Genomic DNA, 18,653 nt, shown 5'->3' with positions numbered 1-18,653 from the left:
TCTTTAAAAACATATGTTTTGAAACAACAAGAAAATGCCTGACAGCAATTTTTAACTTCTTGACAGTGTTTTTTTTCTTCAAGAGAATGTTGTGGCTATAACATTCACTTTGTACAGTACCATTGGTACCAACAAGAAATATTCACAGGAATAAGTGAAATATAATTTTGCTATCACACACCATTATTGTTATTTTTCTTGCTTTCCAGTGTCTCATACTTCCCACAGTTTGAAACACTTAGATAGTAAGCAAGAGCCTGTTGATACTAGAGATTGGTTCAATAGAAACCATTTTACTGAGGACCTGCCCACAGCACATAGGTAAAAGTCATACATATTTTACAATAAAATTAAAGAAGTATACAAAAGGATTGTCTACCCTTCTGCACAGCAGAGGCATTATGACACATATTTTAATTTTACATTACTATTCCTGGTAGACATCAGAAAATGTCCATAATTATAACAACATATGACCATTATTCAAACAGCCAAAACAAAAATAGCAATGAGAACTTCTAATTTGAAAGATAGTTTGGCCCATGACTCGAAATGAAATGGATTTTGGGATAAATTGGATTTTTCATGATTTGTAGTTTGTTAAGAAAAGAATGCCCAGGTAATAGTATCCTTCACCAGATAAAAATATATGATTATACCCTGTCCTGCCACCTAAAATAACACAGATTTTGTTCCTCTTGCTTTTATTGTCAATTCCTCCCTTTTCCCTCTATTACAAAGAAAAATTCCCAAAGGGAGAACTGTTTTGTACAACATGTCTGATGGCTTATTGGTGATGCTGTTTTTACTCTTCAATAAAATCCTTGGCCTTAGTAAAGATCATTCAAGAGAAGCTAGTTGGAGAAGTGGGAATGCTGGATTTGAATCATTCAAATCATTAGTTTTAAAGATCTTCTTTAAAGGAAGATTTTGTAAAAATTCAGAACCTATCCCATTACTCTTTATCTCACTTCTTGACAATATATGATATTCAGCTAATTACAACAAATACAGTAATATGATAATTTACTTCTTATCATACAGAATACAAAATTTGAATGACTATTTCCTGTGGTGTTAGGAAAGATCTATGTAAAATGAAGTTAAGATCAAATAAAAATATCTTGATAAAATAGCTCATTGAACAGATTCAATTTTTTAAAAAATTGAATACAGAGAGTTTGGACAAGTCATTTTCTTTCCTTTTATTTTACATTTTTACTTTACTTGAGTAAAGTTTTATTAGGCTAAAAGACCTCCAGGTAGAAAAAAAGTACTTCGATTTTTTTTCTTCAATATATACTTTAATGAATAATTTGAAAAGGGGCTATTTGCAAATCTTTGAAGACATGAAAATTTTCCCCTGAAATACTTTTTAAAAATTAAAGAGGATGAGTTAGAAGCCAATCACAGCAAGTCTTAGAGTTACCTTACTGAAATACATTTTAAATACCAAAATACTTTTAAACTTCAATTGCATATTCATCTAAGATTTTAAAAAATACTATAGGAAAATAAATCTAAAAATATCTTACATAAAATTGTGGCCCTAAATTTGGAAGAAATGACACTAATACGCATATCAACCCTCTTCCCTTTAAGAATTAGAAACTACATAAAATAACTAGGATGATAAATATATGTAGCTACCTAGATTAGGTGTTATTTAACATTGTGGGTGATGAACACACTTCAATGCCAAACCTAGAGGTCATCTGCAGATTATATATCAGGATGAGCTTGTCATTTCTATTTTGCACCTTTCCTTAATATCTCTACTTGTCTTTACATTTGTTTGTTTTTTCTTGAGGAAAAACTATAAGTACTATTTTAGAATATTTAAGGGTTACATTAGATACACCACAATTTGAACTCTAGTGCATGCACCTGTGTACCCAGGCTTGTGTATATGGGTACAAGTTCTTATAAAAAGTATGTATACTAATATTACAGGATACACAGTAAGGAGAAACAAATGAAATATAATGTATGGCATATGAAAGGTAATATAATTTAATATTGAGTTACAATTTTAAAAAACAAGGTATAAATTATTTTTGTGAGGTTAAAATAATGTTTAACTTATGGTGCATTCATTCTTAAGAAACTAACCTTGGAAAGCAGTGTAGAGAGATTAATTGATTTTCCCATTAAGTCTTTTATCACCCAGCAATTATACCTTTGCATTTTTTAATCCATTCAAGTATCTTCAGGAGATATGTTACTGCACTCGCATGTACCTTAATTCACTTCAACATTTACACAATAACATTCACAAAAAAACAACAGGGAACACCCATAAATATTAATGAGTATCTAACAAACATGACACTCAAGTGTCTTAGGATTGTTTTAAGTGACATTTTAATTCCATGTTCTCTGAATCCTCATGTAAAAGAGAGTTGTATTGATGGAAATTTCAGGCACAGTTACATCAGCTATGACTGCGGTACCTTATACGTTAATATAACTTTATGTATCCATTTTGCATAATATGCTACTCGGACAAAAATGCCAGGACGATTTGCAATGGCACATCCACGACCAGGAACAATAACTCCAAGAACCATTCTCATTTTATGTTGTTCACAAACAAGCGGGCCACCATAATCCCCCTAGGAAGAAGACATGTGACATAACAACAACAAATAATTATTTTAGAAATAAAATTGAATGATTCATTAACATTTTCTATATAGATTTGTATCTCAAAGGTACATATATACAAAAAAGAGAATAACTTTAATTTAAATAAAATTTATGTACTAGCCCTAACTGGTTTGGCTCAGTGGATAGAGCGTCGGCCTGTGGACTGAAAGGTCCCAGGTTCGATTCCAGTCAAGGGCATGTACCTTGGTTGCGGGCACATCCCCAGTAGGGGGTGTGCAGGAGGCAGCTGATCAATGTTTCTCTCTCATTGATGTTTCTAACTCTCTATTCCTTTCCCTTTCTCTCTGTGAAAAATCAATACAAATATATTTAAATATATATATATAAAAATTTATGTACTAAACCATTAATTATCTTTCTATTGAATTAACTAAGACTGATATAAGTACAAAAGTTCAAAGTGTTCTATAATGTGTAGTATTCATTTGAGAATGACATATTTTCCATCTTTGAAAGTGGATTTTGCCTCTTTTGAATGCATACTAACACATAGCCACTGATAGCTATTTAAGAAGGTACATTTTTATATTTATTTTTACTTTCTTCTGCTGTTTAAAATACGTTCAATACAGAAAATTTGGAAAATGTAGATAAATGCAAGTACCAAAAAACCACCTGTAATTATACATGTTTAATGATTAAACTGCATTAAATTTCCTCTTATTTGTAAAGCTTTTTTTCCTTCCTCCAATCCTGTCTCTAAAATGATCTTAACAAGTAAAACAAAAACATATAATTGATAAAAATAATTCTATTTACTATTTAGATATTGCTTTTCCAGGCTTAAAGAAGGAATGTTTTTGCACTTACTGTTGGCATTAGTAGTTATACATAGTTATGCTTACATTTTATACCCCTCCTTGAGGAAGGCAGCCTGTGATTTTATGGCATTTTTTGTATGGTAACCCTGTCATATCATCAGATATAGATATGTGATAGATAGATGAATTGATTGTTTTTTTGCATATATTTTTATATTCACATATATGGGGTGGGGCAAAAGTAGGCTTACGGCTGTTTGTATGGAAAATAATACAATAATGTATATATAAGAATACAAGAATAAACACTGTATTTCACATACTCATAACTGTAAACCTACTTTTGCCCCCCCATATTTACACTATTGCTGTATATAATCATTACAAATGTGCTCCATCACTTGCATGAACTCTGTAGCCTCCTACAATTGTGATAAATGACTTTCAGCAACCTGGTATGAAGAAGAGTGTTTGACACTATCTCAATTCTCCCACAACAGTGAAGTGATGAGATAGAAATAAACTACTGTGAAATTTAGTTCTGTGATACAGGTGGAAAGAAGAGAGCTATCAACATTCTATGATGGGAAAAATCAAAGTAAGGGTGAAGTAGAATATAAAACAGTAAAAAAAATAGTTCATTCTATGAGACTGCATATAAATCATGCCACATGAGTTAATAAATTTGATTTTAAAATAAAATCACCAGTAAACTGCTTTATCTTCAAAGCAATTTGCATTGGGTACCTTTTACTAAATGTGATGCTACAAACATTTGGGAGATTTATTTTTAAGTAGTTTCAGTGATTTATTGCCCTGTGTTTTTTTTAAAATATTCTAGAGGATAAATCCATTCTTGAGAAGTGGTAGAATCAACTTGAAGTCAAATCTTGTCCATATAATAAAAATAACAAGTATGTGATAATGTGATGAAAACTCCAACGCTAAAGTTAGGAATCTAAGAATGTATAGATGATAAACCTGATTACAGGCTATTCCTGAAGAGCAGTTGCCAAAGCATTTTTAGTAATGGCAGTAGGGCTGGGGTAAGTGCATAGCATCTTAAATGATAGCAAAGATTGGGTCTAGCTCAAACTTCATGCTCACAGGGCTCTTAGCGGGGAAGGAAGGAGGGAATGAAGGAAGGAAGGCAGGGAGAGAGGGAGGGAGGGAGGAAAGAAGGAAAAGAGGTAGGGAGGAAGGATTCCTTTCTCCTTGTTATTTTCATTAGTTATAATGAACACAGTAATACTGACTTACTGGAAAAACAGGGAATTTAAAAGTGGTTATAAGTATATAATCTGTTTCTAGCCATATCATCTTAAGCAGTTCTAAAATATTCTTAACTAAGTAAATGCTTTCTTTTCAGGAATAAATCTCAGAGCAATATATTTAACACATGCATTTCTATAAATATTAATGCTCCATACTTAGGCCATTTCCTACAAGTCAAAAGACATTTCACTAATACTGAACTCATTCTATGCTTTGCTACACATAATGTTCTACAATTCCACAGCTCCCAGGCTTAAGGAGTGTGTTGTTACATTCAAAAATACATCTAAAGTAACAGTTTAACAGCTTGTCTATGTAAAACAGGGATAGGAACACTGCCAAGTTGAAAGAACAGTTGCCTAACAAATTATAATGTCCAAGCTCTTACAGTCATAGACTTTGACCTTTTGGTTTTTAAAATAGAATTTGTTAACAGACACACACACACACACACACACACACACACACACACACACACACACTGACTTAATGAAAAACACATTTAAAAGTTAAAAACTAGACAGGTATTTCTTTTAAAAAATATATATTTTTTATTCATTTTAGAGAGGGACAGGGAGAGAAAGACAGAAATATCGATGATGAGAATCATTGATCAGCTGCCTCCTGCAAGATCCCTACTAGGGATCGAGTCCACAACCCGGGATGTGCCCTGACCTCCTGGTTCATAGGTGGACTCTCAACCACTGAGCCACACTGGTTGGGTTAGATAGATATTTCTTAATAAAATTATTAATATAGTCCATTTAGGGAGAATTTGGGAAGATTAGATAAATTTAGAAAAACATTAGAACAATTAAAGCTATTATATCAAACTCCTATTGGATACTTCTCATTTATACAGCTTCTTTTAGAGTTCTGGCTCTATTAGTTTATTGGGGCATTATGTTTGTGTTTTGGGGTTTTTTGTGTTGTTTTTAGAGACAAATGCCATCATAGTTTACTGGTAATGAAACATGGATTGTATCACTGTTTAGTTTAAAAAAAGTACAAAGATAATACAGGGTTATCTTTCCCAATTCCTCTCTCTGGGAACATGTTGGTGTATAATGATTTTCGTTTGAAAAATATAGACAAAATAAACATGAGAAACTATGCTACTAATCACTTATGCCTTATTTAAAAAGCTCCCTTTTTACCTCGCATGGTCCCGCTGCAATATTTTCAGCTCCAGCACATATTTCAGATTCATTCAGAGTCACCTTCCCTTGATGATATTGGCTGCATTTCTCATTCCCCATAATAAAGAGATGTGCTACTCGTAATAGACCATCAGAGTTGATCACTAGAGTAGTGCAAAAGAATTTACAGTTAATGAGCACAGGGTCCGGTGAGAAAAATAAGAAACAAATACAATTTTCAATAAAATAAATATGGTATTGCCTTATCTTATGAAAAATGACTTACATCCAGTGTAGCCCCAGCCGTAAACACTGCAAGTGGTTTTTTCAGGAATCATGCATCCATAATTGGGTAAATCGATTGTACTAACAAAATTATCCAAGACAGCAGGTCTGAAAAGACAAAATATAATGGTAGTATTCTTGATTGGATTCAGTACAAAATTAACAGATTGAAATGTAGTGTTAATATTTAATATGATGTTTAGAGAGAATAAAAAGTCATGTTTCTTAAAAAAGAAAACAGAAGAAGGGAATGTTTAATATATAATTTAGAAGTCTGTAGTAGATGGTAGGTAAATTAGTTATGCACACATATACATTCATATATTACACGTGACTTATGTTTTATAACAAATCTACGTGAGAGCAGAATAGCCACATAGTGAAAAGAGCTTTAACGATTTCAATCAAGGTTAAAAATACACAACCTCCTATAGGAACTAACCTAGCAAGCTTCAGTAATACCAGATCCGATCCTTCAGGCCCGTACACCACCTGGGAAACATTGAGAACCTGTTTGCGTTTCTCATCTCCTCTTCCATGGACATCATGGATCCCAAGCCAAACTTCATAGTCTTTCAAGTCTTTGTTTCTAAGTAAAAAACAAAAAAATGTAAAAATATAATTTTAAATTGTGTAATGATTATTCATATATATTATTTTAGCTTATAAGTACAGAAAAATCACCTAAATTTAAAATCTCATTTAAAGTATAATAAAGAGCAACATATTTGTTATGCAAAGTTCTGATGGCTAAAAGTACATATAAGGGATAGCTTATAAACTGATGAAAATCTAAATGGCTATTTCAAAAAATTTTGATTATGTTTTGCCAGAGAGAAAAAAATTTCAGGCAATTTTACTACAAAGTTTCTTTTTACTTCAGCTGTGTGAATGTTTGGTTTCTTAACGGGGGTTGAAGATTTATACTAACAAAATCGGAGTGACCTTGATGAGAATCAGGAAGTTAGCTTACAAATGCTGCCTCCCATCTTTTTCTTACAGCGGTTCTCAACCTGTGGGTCGCGACCCCTTTGGCGGTCGAATGACCCTTTCACAGGGGTCGCCTAAGACCATCCTGCATATCAAATATTTACATTACGATTCATAACAGTAGCAACATTACAGTTATGAAGGAACAGCGAAAGTAATTTTATGGTTGGGTCACAACATGAGGAACTGTATTTAAAGGGCCAGAAGGTTGAGAACCACTGCTAGACTAAGTTTCATTGGAAATTATTCCCAGGATGATCTGGAGGCTGTCTCTACATAAGAAAGCAGAAATGAGGATTGAAAGTTTTTGATAATTCACTAATGCCACCCCAATAAATTCAATAATAAAAAGAAACAAAAACAGAAAAAGAATTTGTATCTAGAAATATAGAGTGCAAGAGGTTGTGATTAAATTATTTGCATAATTCTAGCAACTTTCCCCTCAAATTAGAGTAATGCCAATTGTGGGAAAAGGTGAATAGAAGCAGTACCCAGTAAGTAAGTATAATTAAGTCAAAGAAAGTTTTGTTAGCTAAATCTTAAAAAAAAAATTAGTGTCTTCACCCCATTCTGGTTAATCTCTGTTAAATAAATACACATACTAAGTCTAAAAGCTAAGTGGAAGCCATGCATGTTTTTAAATGCTCAAAACAAATAATTGGTTTCAGAAACACTTTACCGAGAAGGGAAACACTGCCTTGCGGTAAGAATCCAACTTTCCTTTATCAATGATCCTCCGCAGATATGTTTATTTCTACAAGAAAGAGGAAAGAGAAACAAGTAACATCTGTGCAGGAAGGTTCGCTGCCAATTAATGCGAAATCTATGGCTATGTTTGTTAAAAATAAATGCATTTGAGAGAAAAATGTAGAAATTAACCCAACTAGAATAAAATGAGTAATCCTTTTATCAGAAAGATGATGTTTGGTGACTGTAGCATTAGCATTTTTTTATAATGTGATTACAATTTTATGAAATCAACTTTATTTTTGTATGTGGAATCCTGTCACTACATACCAAGATTTATTCCTTGTGAGAGAAAGTATGTGCTACACATATAGGATAATTAGAATGAACAAAAATATGAACCATAAAACAACATAGGCCTATTCAGTGTTTAATTATGAAATATGCAAATTTAAGTTTTTATTTAAACTCTAAAAGACATGTGGTGGCAGCAATATATAAAATTTGGACACTATTTTCTTCGTTCATTACCATTATTTAGCTCTGAGATGTTAACTTAAAATACAATTGAGTTTGAATACATTTGTTTGTTCAGCTTAAGACCAGCAACATATCATTAAAGCAAGTTTGCAAGACATATCATCTGGAAAAATTTTAAGATATTTGTGGAGAATAATAAACACTAGTACATTTATTTGGTGATATCCAAAATCTGTAAATCCATTGTTTTTTGGCAGAGAAATAAAATAAAGTAGAACTTTTCACAATTTACATTTCCAAAGTGTACAGATGTTCAGTGCTTGAGAGAATAATAGCAAAAGATTCCCAGATTAAGACCATGGTTATTTATGGCCTGTACCACACAGGAGGATAAGAGTATATATCGAGTTTTAATTTCTGTTTCTCTCAGTATGTGTTTTGGAAGAATAACTAAACAGCTGTTGTTACTAGAGAACTTGGACTTAAAAGAAAAATATTTTTCCCCTAAAAGTTTATAGTACTCTGATCTAATGAAAAACAATTTTATCTACTTCTCCACAGAAACTTCCAAAGGAGTATCCTTATATATTGTATTGGTAATAATAAATTCATATGTACATAATAATAAATTCATATGTACATACCTCTTTTTTATGGAGTTATGAGATTTGCAAAGAATAACTAATTTAGAGATGAATAGAATGAAACACTCCCCCCTAAATTTTGCAGCCTTCATTAAATCTTCATCTTGTACAATTAGCTTTAAAATTCTGGTGAGAATTAGCTTTAAAATTCTGGTGAGTTTCACAACTCTACTTCAGTACTACACACCTAGGACAGCTACCCTACAATTATCATCACACATATTTATAAAAGTTGGTCATTTATTCCTCAAAAGAAAGACATACTAGAAGAGAACTTTAGACCATCTTCTCCCTGGTATATATCAAAGGATTCTGTTTGCTAATAATTGTCTTATTTATAAAAGGACTTCAGTTTCAAGTTGTCTCTTTTCTACTTTAATATCACTGTGACTTCATTGTAGTAAAATATGTACTTCCTTTCTCTACTCTAGGAGGCTATAGTTCAAGGAACAGAGAGGGTTTCCCAAAACAAGTTATATTTGAGTTGGTATTTGAAGAATGAGAAGGATTTTTCAAGCACAAAATATGGAGGAAGAAAGCTACAACTCTAGTAGGAAGAACAGCACAAGACTTAGAGGGGAAATGTAAGGTGTCTTAAAAACAATAGAAAATGTGGTTAGAATTCAGGTTTGTTGTTAAGTGATGAGATTCTAGTAAAGATAGGTATTGACAAAAATATTTTAACATTTTGATTACCATATGGTATAATGCATGTAGTATATAGAACGTTTTAGGTTCATATTTTAAGTTAATTCTCATTTTCAATATAAAACTCTTACAACAGAATTACTAACCTCAATTTTTGTATAACAGTATATTTTGCATAGTTTATTTCACATAGAACATACCATTCATTCTTTAAAGCATTGGGAAATAGACATGCCAAGAATTTTTTATCTACACTAAATATTACAATAGCGGGAATACTCAACCTCACTATTGTTTTGTTTTTAATATTTATGCTTTGTTCTCACCCCTTTATTTTTATTGATTTCAAAGAGGAAGGGAAATGGAGAGATAGAAACATCAATGATGAGAAAGAATCATTGATTGGCTGCCTCTGCATGCCCCCCACTGGGGATTGAGCCCACAACTTGGGCATGTGCCCCTGACCAGAATCAAACCTGGGACCCTTCTGTCTGTAGGCCGACACTCTATCCACTGAGCTAAACCGGCTAGGGCCATCACTATTGTTTATTAATATTTTTCTCAATGGCAAAATATTCTAGAATTTAAAATTAGTGCCATTCTCACTAGTATGACAAAGAAAATTCAAAAATTTAAAAGAAATATAAAATTTCTGATATAATTATGAATAGGCATGTTAGAAAATAAAGTCACAGTATCCTAGACTGGGAAATTAATAGCATATGCATTATAATTAGTCCGGTGATATCAAGGTATAAGTACGTTCTGTATGTTTTGCTTAATCAGAATTGAAGTGCCACTTGTAATTAGGGACAATGCCAACACATATGGGACTTTTGTGAACATTTAAAAGGGTACTGTACATATAAATGATGGAATACTACTCAGCTATAAGAAAGGATGAAATAGCGCTGAGAACATTATACTAAGTGAAATAAGTCAGTCAGAAAAATCTAGGGACCATATATTTTCACTCATATGTGGGATATAAAACTGAAACTGGTGAACACAAATAGTAGTGGGTCGGGGCAGAAAGAGGGTGGGGGCAGAAGGGGTTCCTAATATATGGTGACAGGAGAAGATTTGACTTTGGGTGGTGGGCACATAGAAACCCACACTTGAAATCTATATGTTCATGTTGACCAATGTCACCCCAATCAATTTAATAAAAAATAAATAAATAAAAATGTACTATCTGGAGAGGAACAAATTGCAAAATATAGGGCTGTTTGGCAAGCAGAATGTCATCGATCCTCTCTTGAGCCCCCCTCATAGGAGTGTCCATGGGGAGTGCACAATCTGCATGACCACATATGGCCATACTGCTGGGAATACACCTTCTGCAAATAAGCCAAATACATATAATTTGTGTCATTAATAATTACCTGTATTTCAAACTAACCATCCATCCTACATTTGTTCGTGTTGGAATTCCATTTACAACTCGTAATTGTTTTGTTTTGGCGCAAGATATTACAGGATCTAAAAAGAGAACCAAACATAACTTATATACATAATTTATATACATAAATATTTAATTAAAAATTAATGTTGACATTATTACAGGAGTCCTCCTCCCCCCATTTGCTCACCTCCACTCTCCCCTACCTCCACCTTCCTTGGCCCTTACAAATGATTGTCCATGTCCATGGGGTATGCACATATATTCTTTAGCTGTTTCCTTCACTTTCTTTATCCAGTCACCCTCACCCCACTCCCCTTAACATTTTAACAAAACATTTTTTAACACTGTGCCTCTCAGCAAAGGTACCTAGGCAAATGTAACTACTATAATTCTGTCAGAAGAACATTTAATGGTGAACATGTATTGTGGCTACAGTGCCAAATCAGGCCCCACATGTTTGCAATCCTCATCTTAGATGAATAACACAGAAAAACTAATCAACTCAAGGTCAACAACCTGGCCATGAGCATGACAGTGGCTTTCCTCACCCAGCACTAAATAAGAACAGTTCTCCATGTCTCTTAGTGATTGTATTTTCCCCACCAACCTCAACATAAAATTTAACTATGTCATTTATGGTGGTAATTTCTGAATGCCAACGCAAATCAATAGCCTGAATGAAACAAACAAACCAAAACTATATTGGGTTTATTATTTCTGAAATAGTAAAGTGAAAATGCAGAGCAATTTTAAATTAGATTATCAATATTCTAAGTATTGATATTATATCCAAATGACATAATTACTATGTTCAAATCATTATATTCAAATGACAATACAGAATTCCCTGAATTAAACTTTTTCCTGACCCTCCTCTTTGTCCCTTGCCTTATACTATCAACTAGTCTAAAAATGACCTCTACTAGCTTCTTCAGCCTGGAACAAAGCAAGTGGCCTCTTAAATCAAAACACTTGAATGATTTCCTTTAGCCCCCAAAATATGCAAAAATTAAAAACTAGTGGCTCTCAACAGATTTTCTTAAATGGAGGATTGACCGAACCTCTCAGGCGGTGTCATCTTTGGCCTAGTAGAGCATGCAAAGAGCTTTAAAAATAGAGCAAGATAGAGATGCTGCATAATTTCCCAACCTTTTGGTTTCATTCCTTCTGATTTTTGCATCTTTATTAACTTAAAAAGAGGGTAAAGGTCCATACATTCATTTTGGCCAGAATTAAAAGAAATATAATGGCTTTTTCTATGTTAAATATAACTTCTTATAATGTCTGCTACAGAATTGAATTTTGATATTTAGTATGCAGTTACCTTTGTAACCCCATACATATGCACATAAAAAAATTAAGTAAAAATAGACTAACTTATTTTTATAATGGAAGTTAATATAGTGACAAAGTATTTTCCTATGAAGAAAGTAATGACTCATTTCTGACACATAGAGACACAAATATACAAAATATTACTTACGGTCTAAGTTGACTATTGTAGGTGTGGTATCACCTTCACCTGTAAAAATAAGTATGTACATATAAACATAATTCATCCATACTTATTTCTGTGATATAAAACCAAAGCTATATACTGCAATTGAAATATCCATGAATTGGATAATTTACTAAAATTATTGACATTTTATTCAAAGATAAAATGTAATAGTACTCTTTTGAGTAATTATGTGTCACTTTTACTGGACAATATTGAAGGTGTGTGCCTACTGGTAGGGGGTGATGTGGGGAAAACCCTGTTTTATGACTGTGGAGGGTGTCTACTAGCATCAAGGAGCTGCCTCATCCTACCAAGACCCCCCAACATCATACACAAGGACCATTTCATTTAATAGCAATAATACTTATTATTGCTTGTTTGTTCCATTCATATCGATAAATTATGTTTTTATTGTAATGTGGCCCATTTATATTTTTTCTGAAAATTATTTTTTTTAAAATACAGTGGAGGATAATTGAAACTTCACATGCTTCAGAAAACTTTAAGAATTCCAGAAGGTAGAAATCAAAATCATCAATGGGAAAAAAGAATAACAATATAACGTTTTTCCTTAGAATATTTCAAAATTGTTTATTCCAGATCATAGTAAAAAATATGGAAAAAAGAGAACACTAGAAACTGGAAATTAATTCTAACTAAAACTTCATAACTTACTCCTTTTTCATAACTTCTTTACTGAGGCTTAATTGCTACAAAAAGAAGGCTTAGAAGATGCAAGGATTTGAGAGTACTTATGCAGTAACAAATGAGGCACAATACATTTCCTGGAGTTTAATGTCCGACTGTTCAGAAGTGATGGCATAGAGTTTAGTCAAGCACTGTTAGACCCAGCTGGTTGTTAATCCCTGGAAATACTCTGAGCTCAAATAAACCGACAACAAAAGAATAATGGCATATGGATTCCTTTGTAATAGATGCAAATTTGATTGTTATTTATAGAGAATCTCAAGAGTTTTTACTTAAGCTCATTTACCAAGTCTAGGTATTTTAAATGAATAAGGGTAAAGGAAAACATATAAATTTCATTATTTACTTTCCCTTTAGCTTATCCTGAGGGAGGGTTTTGTCTTAGAGTCAGCTGAGGTCAAGGTTTTAGTTTATAGTACAAAGATTGAGGCTGATTGTGGCTCATTAAAACGTCAAGGACAGTGGTTTTCCCACTCAAGTTAAGTACTTAAAATTTCTAAAATAAAAATATATATTTATTTCTTATGTTGTCCTGATGAAAAAGACTATTCTATCCTTAATAGCATATCAAGTTTTCTATTTCTAAGAATCAAGCTAATAGAACAATGCAGTATTTAGTTCACTTGTACCTTACTAAAATATTTAAAATTTAAAAATGTATACACATAGTAAATTGTGGACCTAAATAATAATTAATTAATATTATTGATATTAATATTAATTAATTATTGAAAATATATACAGTTTCCTGTTAAGCAAATATTTCCCCCACTTTAGAATTAGCTGAAATGCCACTTATAGTCAGATTTCTGGAGATTCTGGGTTGAAGGCTAGATTATGAATTTTTTAAAAGCATTCTAGTTTCTTCTGTTGTACATTTTGAGCAAAACCTTGAAAAACTGCTCTCTAGGCCTTTTCCATTTTACCATCAAATACTATTCTCAATTTTCCTCTTTTACTTCTTTCCCACTATCTCCACCATAGTACTCAAATATGAAAAAAAATATATATGTATTGATTCAACTTATATTTTGAAGAAGGAAAACATGTCAATTATAAAAGTTGTATTTATGTGTTGTGATTCAAACCATAAACTGTTATTGAAAACAAAAGAAACCTTTTAATATATTCTTAAATTTTTGAGTCAGGTTCAAACTTTATGAACATCACATATTTCTCCAGGCAGATATTGATTGCTCCCATTTTAATTATTTATTTTAATATTAATATATGTTTATTAAATAATTATATTTGCAATTATTTATATAAATGTCTCCTTTCTACACTGAAAATTATGTAAAGGTAAGAAATATTGTTTATATTGTTGTACTAGAGGCCTGGTGCACAAAAATTTGTGCACTTGGGGGGTCCCTCAGCCTGGCCTGTGCCCTCTCACAGTCTGGGACCCCTTGGGGGATGACCACCTGATGGCTTAGGCCCGCACCCCGGGAGATCGGGCCTCAGCTGGCAGTCAGACATCCCTCTGGCAGCCTGGGAGCCCTCGGGGGATGTCCACTTGCCAGTGGGGAGCAGGCCTAAACTGCAGTAAACATCCTTAGCGCTGCTGAGGGGGCAGGTGAGGCTCCCGCCACCACTGCTGTGCTGGCAGCTGTCAGGCTCGCTTGTGGCTGAGCAGAGCTCCCCCTGTGGGAGCACACTGACCACCAAGGGGCAGCTCCTGCATTGAGCGTCTGCCCCCAGGTGGTCAGTGTGTGTCATAGTGACCAGTCATTCCCAGTTGTTCTGCTGTTAGGGTCAATTTGCATATTACCCTTTTATTATATAGGATACCTAGTGTGTTATATAGGGCTTTGCACATAGTAGTAACTCAATTTTAAGTTGTTAAAAATGAATACATAAATACAAACTTAAATGTAATAACTTTCCCAAGGCACTTATAGTAATAGGGTTGGAATTCTTACCCAGAGGTCAGAGATAAAGCTCTTAATCACTACACTCTTAGTTGTTAAAAACTAAGATTTTTTTCTAAGCTATATTGTGTTTGTGTACAGATAAATGTTTAAACATTTCTCCAGCCTTATTTCTGCATATTTGATCTTAAAAATATATGTTAAGTATAATTTTGTAAGCATTTTTAAAGTAATAAAACCTTTACATGATTTGTACCATAATTGTACTGTGCAAAAATGATTTATATAGTCTCTGCAGTTAAATAAATACAACCTCAAATTTTCTAAAGATAAATTTTATTAGCCTTTCAACAGTGGTAAAATGTAAATAAATCCTGGCTATAAATATTAGTTAGAAAGATGACAGTGTAAAAATATTTATTAAAATTAATGTTCAAAATAAATTGAAGTAAAAATGAGTTATCTGCAATAGCATTTAATCAAATACTAGCAACACCTTGAAGTCTTTCAATAGCACAAGACAACTTTTAGTTTTAAAATGTTAGTTGGAAATATGTTTTTAAAACTTTTAAATTATTAGATCCCTGTGTCCATTAGGCTTGTAATCCAAAGCTCAGTTTCCTGAGATTCTATGGGAGCATTTCACTCTATGTGCTAAAACTAAGCTACTGGGATTTTTACATATCTGGATTCTGTAGAAAAAGCATTAGAACCTTTTTTAAAAGCCAGGTCATTGACTTTTTTCCTTCTCATTGGATAGTCTACTAGCCTTTATTAGTCCTTTTTTTAAAATATATTTTTATTGATTTCAGAGAGAAAGGATGAGGAGGAGAGAGATAGAAACATTAATGAGAGAGAATCATTGATTGAATGCCTCCTCCATGCCCCCTACTAGGGATTGAGCCCACAACCCAGGCATATGCCCTGGCCAGGAGTTGAACCCATGACCTCCTGGTTCATAGGCCAATGCTCAACCACTGAGCCATGCCATCTGGACATCCTTATTCTTAATCACAGAAACTTCACAAAAATTTTCCATGAGGTAAAAGCAATATTTAGAAAAATTACTTCCTTTAACTATTTTTTAAGTTTTTTGTGCTAAAGAAGTAGGTTTGTTTGCTTGTTTGTTTTAGCATTAAAACTTGAAGGACATCTTCTATAAAAGAACATTTTCAGGACCTACGCAAACCCTAATGTGGGAAAAACAGAACACCAGAGAAACACTAATGAATTTGAAAGGCTATGATTAGAGCTGATGAGATGAAATGTAATAATATTAATAGTATTCCTTTGCAAACATGTTTATATACTATTATAGAGAATTTCTTTATTAAAAATACTGATAGATATACTTGATTAGCATTGTGTTTAAGGTTTACCATTTTATGCTAAAATTTCACAATGTTTCCACTTAAGGTGAGAAATTATCTCTTTAATTTGTCATATATTAAGGAAAAATATAGAGTTGTTTATATTTCATGTTTTAAAGCTAACATTTCTTCAAACCATTGCCTCTTTTAAAAAGGGTGCTTTTACTGTTAGTTTCAAGGTACTTGCTGCTGGTTTGTCTCACATGTAAAACATTCTTAAAACAGACTAGTACTGAACTTACCAAAGTTTGTCCTTTTTTAAGTAAGAAGATAGTTTAATAGTGTTTAAAGATGTTTGCTATAAACATGGAGCTGTGAGATACATAGTATAGTACAATGGTCTCTTGCTACTGTACAGTTTTATAATAAGACTTTTTCATTCAATAATTTATTGAGGATATATTTCCATATAAGTTGTGCTCAATGGGGGTATTTTCCAATGCTCCCCGACCATCACCACCAAGGGGACATTTGGCAATGTCTGGAAATATTTTTGATTGTCATGACTGGATGTATTGGTAGTACTATTGGCATGTAGTGGGTAGAGGCTATTAAGCATCTCATAATGCACAAGATAGCCTCCCACAACAAGAAATATCTAGCACACAGTGTTGCTAGTATTGAGGTTACAAAATTTCTCCATACTACGTCCAGATAAGCTTTCCCATTCACAAAGTAATGCAGAATTGAGAGAGTTGATCACCCAGGCTCTCAATATTATTGGGCATTAACAATCATTTTATTATTTGCCAACCTGATAGGTGGAAATTATTTATTATGCTTTTATAATTTTATTTTTCTTACAATTAAGTTTTAATATTTGTTTATCAATTATATTTATTTTTGAGGATTTGTTTTCTTTATTTTTCTCTTAAGTTATCTTTTTCTTACTGATATATAGGTGCTCTTTTATGTGAAGTATATCACACATATATTTTACATATATCTTTTACTTTATGCACTAATACTCTTTTAACAAAATTCTCTTGGGCTCAAAGAGTGGATGGAATGCTCCATACTTCTTAGTCTTGGGCTAAATAACTGAGAAGATAGAAGCACCACTACCTCAGCTCTCTTCTTGGGATGGTTAGTGGGTTGGGGGCCTTTGCTGAAAGCTCTGCTACATTCAAAGGCTGAACAGATAGTCCTGGTGATGAGAATGGGGAGTTCTTCCTAGAGCAGTCATGTTAGAGCCATGACCAATGATTGTTTCTGGATTCAATTTGAGAATCTTCTGAGGAAGGAAGGTCTTCTTTTAAAAGGTCAGCAGAATGACCTGGTTGGCATGGCTCAGTGGTTGAACATCGACCTAGGAACTAGGAGGTCACGGTTCGATTCCTGGTTGAGGTGCATGCCCAATCCTCAGTAGGAGGCAGACAATCAATGATTCTCTCTCATCATTTGATTTTTCTATCTCTCTCTCCCTCTCCTTTCCTCTCTAAAATCAATTATATATATATTATATATATTATATATATATATTACTATATATATATGTATATATATATTTTTTAAAAGGTCAGCACAATGTCTCCTTGTCTAGATGAAAGATGAAGAAAGTGTGTGTGTGTGTGTGTGTGTGTAGTACATTCTCAAGGGATCAAATGCATTCCTCCTATATTATTATTTTCACCTCTGATTAAGATATCAATTTAGAGAAGATGCAGTATATTTAAAATATTTCACCTGAAAAAGATCATTAAATATACTTACAACGAGAAATAGGGCAGTAATCCCAAGGAATGAGAGGATTTCCCGTGTAACACCAGGGACCATGGGCATCATCATCAGGATTCCGACAGTAATTCTTATTTAGCTTGCTAGCATCTGGTTCCCAGAAGATATGCCTGCATAAACAAAATACTCTGAACATCACAAGATGCTCATTTTGTCAAAAAAAAAACAAAATGTCACCAAGAAGATAAAACCTGAGCACATAACTTTCATTAGAGATATGGCACAAGCTTCAACTGATATGAATTTTGATTATTTTGTTTGATATTTATTTTGTTTCTACAGTTTGGAAGCGTGTTCTCTAGCTCAGGAATATGGAATAGGGCTGAATAATTAGCATAGTTAAATGATGAAAGATTTTATGACTTTATTTCTATTTAATAATTGCAATGGTAAGGCAACAATATACCTGTGCATGGAAATGAGAAACACTGGCAAAAAAAAAAAAAAAAGAAAAAAGCAGATGACAAAGAACATCAATACGG

The 18,653-nt window shown here is 32.9% G+C and overlaps 1 protein-coding gene across 2 annotated transcripts in view; it reads right to left on the bottom strand.

Moving 5' to 3' along the window:
- Positions 1-2,309: 2,309 nt before the first annotated feature.
- Positions 2,310-18,653, bottom strand: part of HGF (hepatocyte growth factor) — a 67,203-nt gene continuing 50,859 nt past the window's right edge. For both annotated transcript variants that reach the window (XM_006088685.3, XM_006088686.3), the window contains exons 11-18: positions 18,148-18,281; positions 12,468-12,506; positions 10,965-11,061; positions 7,800-7,874; positions 6,573-6,719; positions 6,132-6,238; positions 5,864-6,009; positions 2,310-2,615 (exon numbers count right to left, since the gene is read on the bottom strand). In XM_006088685.3, the coding sequence (XP_006088747.1) occupies positions 2,439-2,615; positions 5,864-6,009; positions 6,132-6,238; positions 6,573-6,719; positions 7,800-7,874; positions 10,965-11,061; positions 12,468-12,506; positions 18,148-18,281 (922 nt within the window). In that variant the 3' untranslated portion in view covers positions 2,310-2,438. The remainder of the gene's footprint in view (positions 2,616-5,863; positions 6,010-6,131; positions 6,239-6,572; positions 6,720-7,799; positions 7,875-10,964; positions 11,062-12,467; positions 12,507-18,147; positions 18,282-18,653) is intronic.

Source organism: Myotis lucifugus, unplaced genomic scaffold, assembly GCF_000147115.1.
Source record: "Myotis lucifugus unplaced genomic scaffold, Myoluc2.0 scaffold_51, whole genome shotgun sequence".
NCBI lineage: Eukaryota > Metazoa > Chordata > Mammalia > Chiroptera > Vespertilionidae > Myotis > Myotis lucifugus.
This window is presented reverse-complemented; position numbering and strand designations above follow the sequence as displayed.